At 51.6% G+C, this 3899-nt stretch overlaps 1 protein-coding gene across 1 annotated transcript; it reads right to left on the reverse strand.

The window, feature by feature from the left end:
* Positions 1–1340: 1340 nt before the first annotated feature.
* Positions 1341–1678, reverse strand: TOMM5 (translocase of outer mitochondrial membrane 5; the record flags this gene model as incomplete). The annotated part of the gene is made up of 2 exons (XM_079548888.1): positions 1341–1375; positions 1558–1678. 2 exons carry the CDS (start codon positions 1676–1678, stop codon positions 1341–1343), a joined length of 156 nt encoding a protein of 51 aa, XP_079405014.1.
* Positions 1679–3899: the final 2221 nt, after the last annotated feature.

A 3899-nucleotide genomic window follows, 5' to 3' on the forward strand; every position in this document is an offset into this window, starting at 1 on the left:
CTGCCAATCCAGACCATGAAGGTGACAGACTTCACCCAAGCAACCACCCAATACATGAAGAACAAGCAGTGCCTCCACTACAGGCAGGCACTCTACTAACACTAGGACAAAATGGCTTAAAAGAATCAAATACGAGTTTCAGAAACATCCAGATCTCTCTGCATGTCTGATTTAAGAAAACAAAATCTTAAATACGTGCCTTTAGACTTACCCAAACAGAGAAGTAACTCAAAATGCATGAAAATCCAGCTCCTACTGTGGCAAGTCAGGTCCATCTAAGGCTGGTTCATAACAATAAGTATCAGCCCTAGGGCTGACAAACTCTTTCAGAGAGGAAAACTACAACCCTCTTTACAAAGCAAGCTGACCAATTTTTTTGTGTCAGTGCAACAGCAGAGATAAGAATTCTGCCTGCAATCCCCGCACAAAGTAACACTCTTCCTGAACAACTAGTACATGGCAATCTGTAGTTGTGACAAGAGCTGGATTCAGCATATGACAGGCATTATGAAAACCTGCTGTGTCTAAAATCCTTTAATAGTTCACAGATTATGGTAGTACAGCCTTGCCCAAGCTTTATGCCTTGCACAAATGCAATGTCCATGAGGTTCTACAGGAATGGCAAACTAGCACACGCCTGCTGGACACTGCTGAGCCAACCCTTTCTGCTTTTATTTCTGCGTCTTGACTACACATCTGTGTTTCAGATGTAAGCACATATTTAGAAACTAGAAAAATATATAATTGTCCTTCTCATTTTCCCTCGCTTTTCTTCAATACACACTGATACTGAGGGTGGAGAGTGTAAGCCTTAGAAAGCCAGGGAAAAACTACCGAAGAACCTTTACTTTAACTGGTCATTACCAGAAATAAGTCAGTACCAGAGTTGTTCGTTACATGACAGAACTGCTCTCCCATTTATTTAAAATCAAACTCCCTCTGCACTGGATTCAGTAGCAAAGTAATTATACAGACAGGTTCGGGGACATCGATAGCCATAGCACGCGGCAGTTTAGAGGCAGGTGCACAACAGAGCAACCTGCCAATGCTTCAGACTTCATACCGGAAGACAAATGTGTTTTAAAAAAGTACCCGAATTGTTCCACTGTAACACTGCTGAAGCTCCACAGTGCTCGGCGAGTACCTGCACGCAGAACGGACATCTGCCCCACACCTCCCGCTGCGCTATCGCTCTCTGTGTGAATATGCCCGCACGGCCATGGTAAGGAATATTTAGGATCGGATGTCCGCCTCCGGAACAACGTTTAACTAACAACAAGAGGAAAGCAGTTCGCCGCGCGTTTTCAGAAGCCGAGTCTTCCGTGCAGCTCGCAAAGAGCTCACACGCTGTCCAGCTTCTTCAGGACGAAGGGAGCTGAAAAGAGAAAGCAGCACAGCATGAGCGAGCCGGCAGCCGGCCCGGGAGTCTCCGAGCGGCGCGGCGCTCCGAAAGCTTCGGGCACGGCGGTCGTGCAGCGCGGTGCCCGGCCGGGCCTGGCTCCGGGAGCGGCGCCTCTCCCCGCAACCGGGCACCCGCCGGCAGCCGCGCGCACTCACTGATCCGCAGCAGCGCCACGTAGATGAGGAAGTTGCGGACAGACGTAAGGACGTCGCGACGCATCTTTCGCCTCAACTCCTCCGGGTCCATCTTGGGCCCCAGCCCCTCGATGCGGAACATGCTGCCCCGGCTGCCGAGCGGGGCCGGAACCGGAAGAGGAGCGAAGCCGGAACCGGAAGAGGGGCGGTGCGCGTGCGTAGGAAGAAGGTGAAGGCGCAGCGTGGCGGCAGGCGCGTGCGCACGAGGAGCGGCGCAGCTACGGCCGGCAACCAGGCGGGCGCAGCGCCGGAAGAGCGTTGTGTTTGCGCGTGCGCCGTTCTCTTTGAGCGACCCTCTGCTGCCTTCTGCGGCGGAGCGGCAGCGCGGGAGGGCGCGTGGCTGGGAAGGTGCAACCTCTGCTGGCATGCAAACCAAATGCAAGCTGTTCGCAGAGCCCATCAGTATTCTTAGAACCGTAGAATCATGGAATGGGGGCTGCAAGAGCATCCAGTCCAACCGCCCTCCCATCGCCACTGCCGCCACAAGCACTGAACCAGATCTCGCAGCTCCTCATCCAGACGCCTCCTGAACACTGCCAGGGACGGCGACTCCACCACCTCCTGGGCAGCCATTGCAGTGCCTGACCACTGAGAGAAAAAGTTCTTCCTTATGTCCAACCTCAACCTCCTCTGGCTCAACTTGCGGCCGTTTCCTCGGGTCCCGTTTGTTGCCTGGGAGCAGAGGCCAAACCCCTCCTCATCACAGGGAAGTTCAGGAAGTTGCAGAGTGCAGTGAGGTCTGCCCTGAGCCTCCTCTTCTCCACACTGAACAATCCCAGCTCCCTCAGCTGCTCCTCATAAGATTTGTGCTCCAGACCCCTCACCAGCCCTTCTCTGGACATGCTGCAGAGCCTCAGTGTCTTTTTCATAGTGAGGGGCCCGAAACTGGACACAGCACTCAAAGTGCAGCCTCACCAGTGCTGAGTACTGGTGATCAGCTGGGGGACGATCACCTCCCTGCTCCTGCTGGCTGCACCATTTCTAATGCAGGCCAGGAAGCCGTTGGCCCTAACAGCCACCTGGGCACACTGCGGGCTCGTGTTCAGCCGAGCACCAGCCAAAACCCCCAGGTTGCTTTCCTCTTCACAGCCATCGAGCCACTCAACCCCAAGCCTATAGAGCTGCATGGGGTTATTGTGGCCAACAAGCGGGCCTCCTTTCCTCAAGATGGCACCTGCTGGTGCTGCAGGCTCACAACCAGAAGGATCATGACGCTTTGGAGCAGGGGCCCCGTGATAGAGCAGGACTTGGGGTCAAGGATGTGGGCATTGTCAATAGGCTGTGCTATATAGACCCCAGGGGAATCTTATACTTTCTCTGCGGTTAACTGAGAGAGAGACAGCAAGAAAAAGTGTTAATTGTTTAGCAGCCGGTAACGAGGCAGGGCCCGAGCCTGGGTGGGGGGAAGAAAGGGGAAAGGGTAGGGAGATCATAGATGGGTCTAAGAGCAGTGGCAACGATCTGATGAGGAACGTTAAGATAACACAATACAACATGTTACAAGTGGAACTGAGGCCCACAAATCAAACAAAATGAGAGAGAGTGTCCAAAACTGAGGTCTCTCACTACAGACTGCAGGGGACAACGTGCTTCACTGCTGCAAACAGACACTGAAGGAGCCTGCCATCTTTGCAGAAGCTCCACCTTTCTTCCCCTCCTCCGAAGTCCTCTGGGAAATGCCGCTCCTCTCCTCCTCTCCAAAATGCCCATAAAAAGCAGTCTACAGAACCAGAACATCAACTCTTTAACTCCCACTGCTTTACATGATGATATGATGTGGAATAATGACGACAAAAATCACAAAACTGTGACATTCCACTGCTTATTCCACATCACTACATCATGCTTAGCATATATTTATACACAAACAAGCAGAAATTAACAGAGATTACACACATCACACATATCTATATGCATATGCATACACGGAATGGAATTCCTGCACTCCCCCAGCATTAAATTCCCTTGGTGTACACATTGAACATCCCCATTTTTCTCCATCATCCACCACGTGGACCCAGGTTCCTGAGCTAAAACAGTTCCATGAAGAGGTTTGCCCTTTCCAGAACTGGAAGGACCCAAACTGCTTTTCCCAACATGCTCTTTATATGTTCTACAGGGACCTTATCTCCCTCTACAGTATGTAGGGAATTGGATTGGGTAAGACCATCTCGACTGACCGATCCTCTGGTATTGACCAACCGTGTGGCTTCTGCCAAATGCTTCTCCCAATGCTTACATGTTCCACCACTTTCAACATGGTTTTTAACAACCCATTGTATTATTTAATTTACCAGAAGCTG

Source organism: Tetrao urogallus, assembly GCF_951394365.1.
Source record: "Tetrao urogallus genome assembly, chromosome: Z".
Lineage (NCBI taxonomy): Eukaryota > Metazoa > Chordata > Aves > Galliformes > Phasianidae > Tetrao > Tetrao urogallus.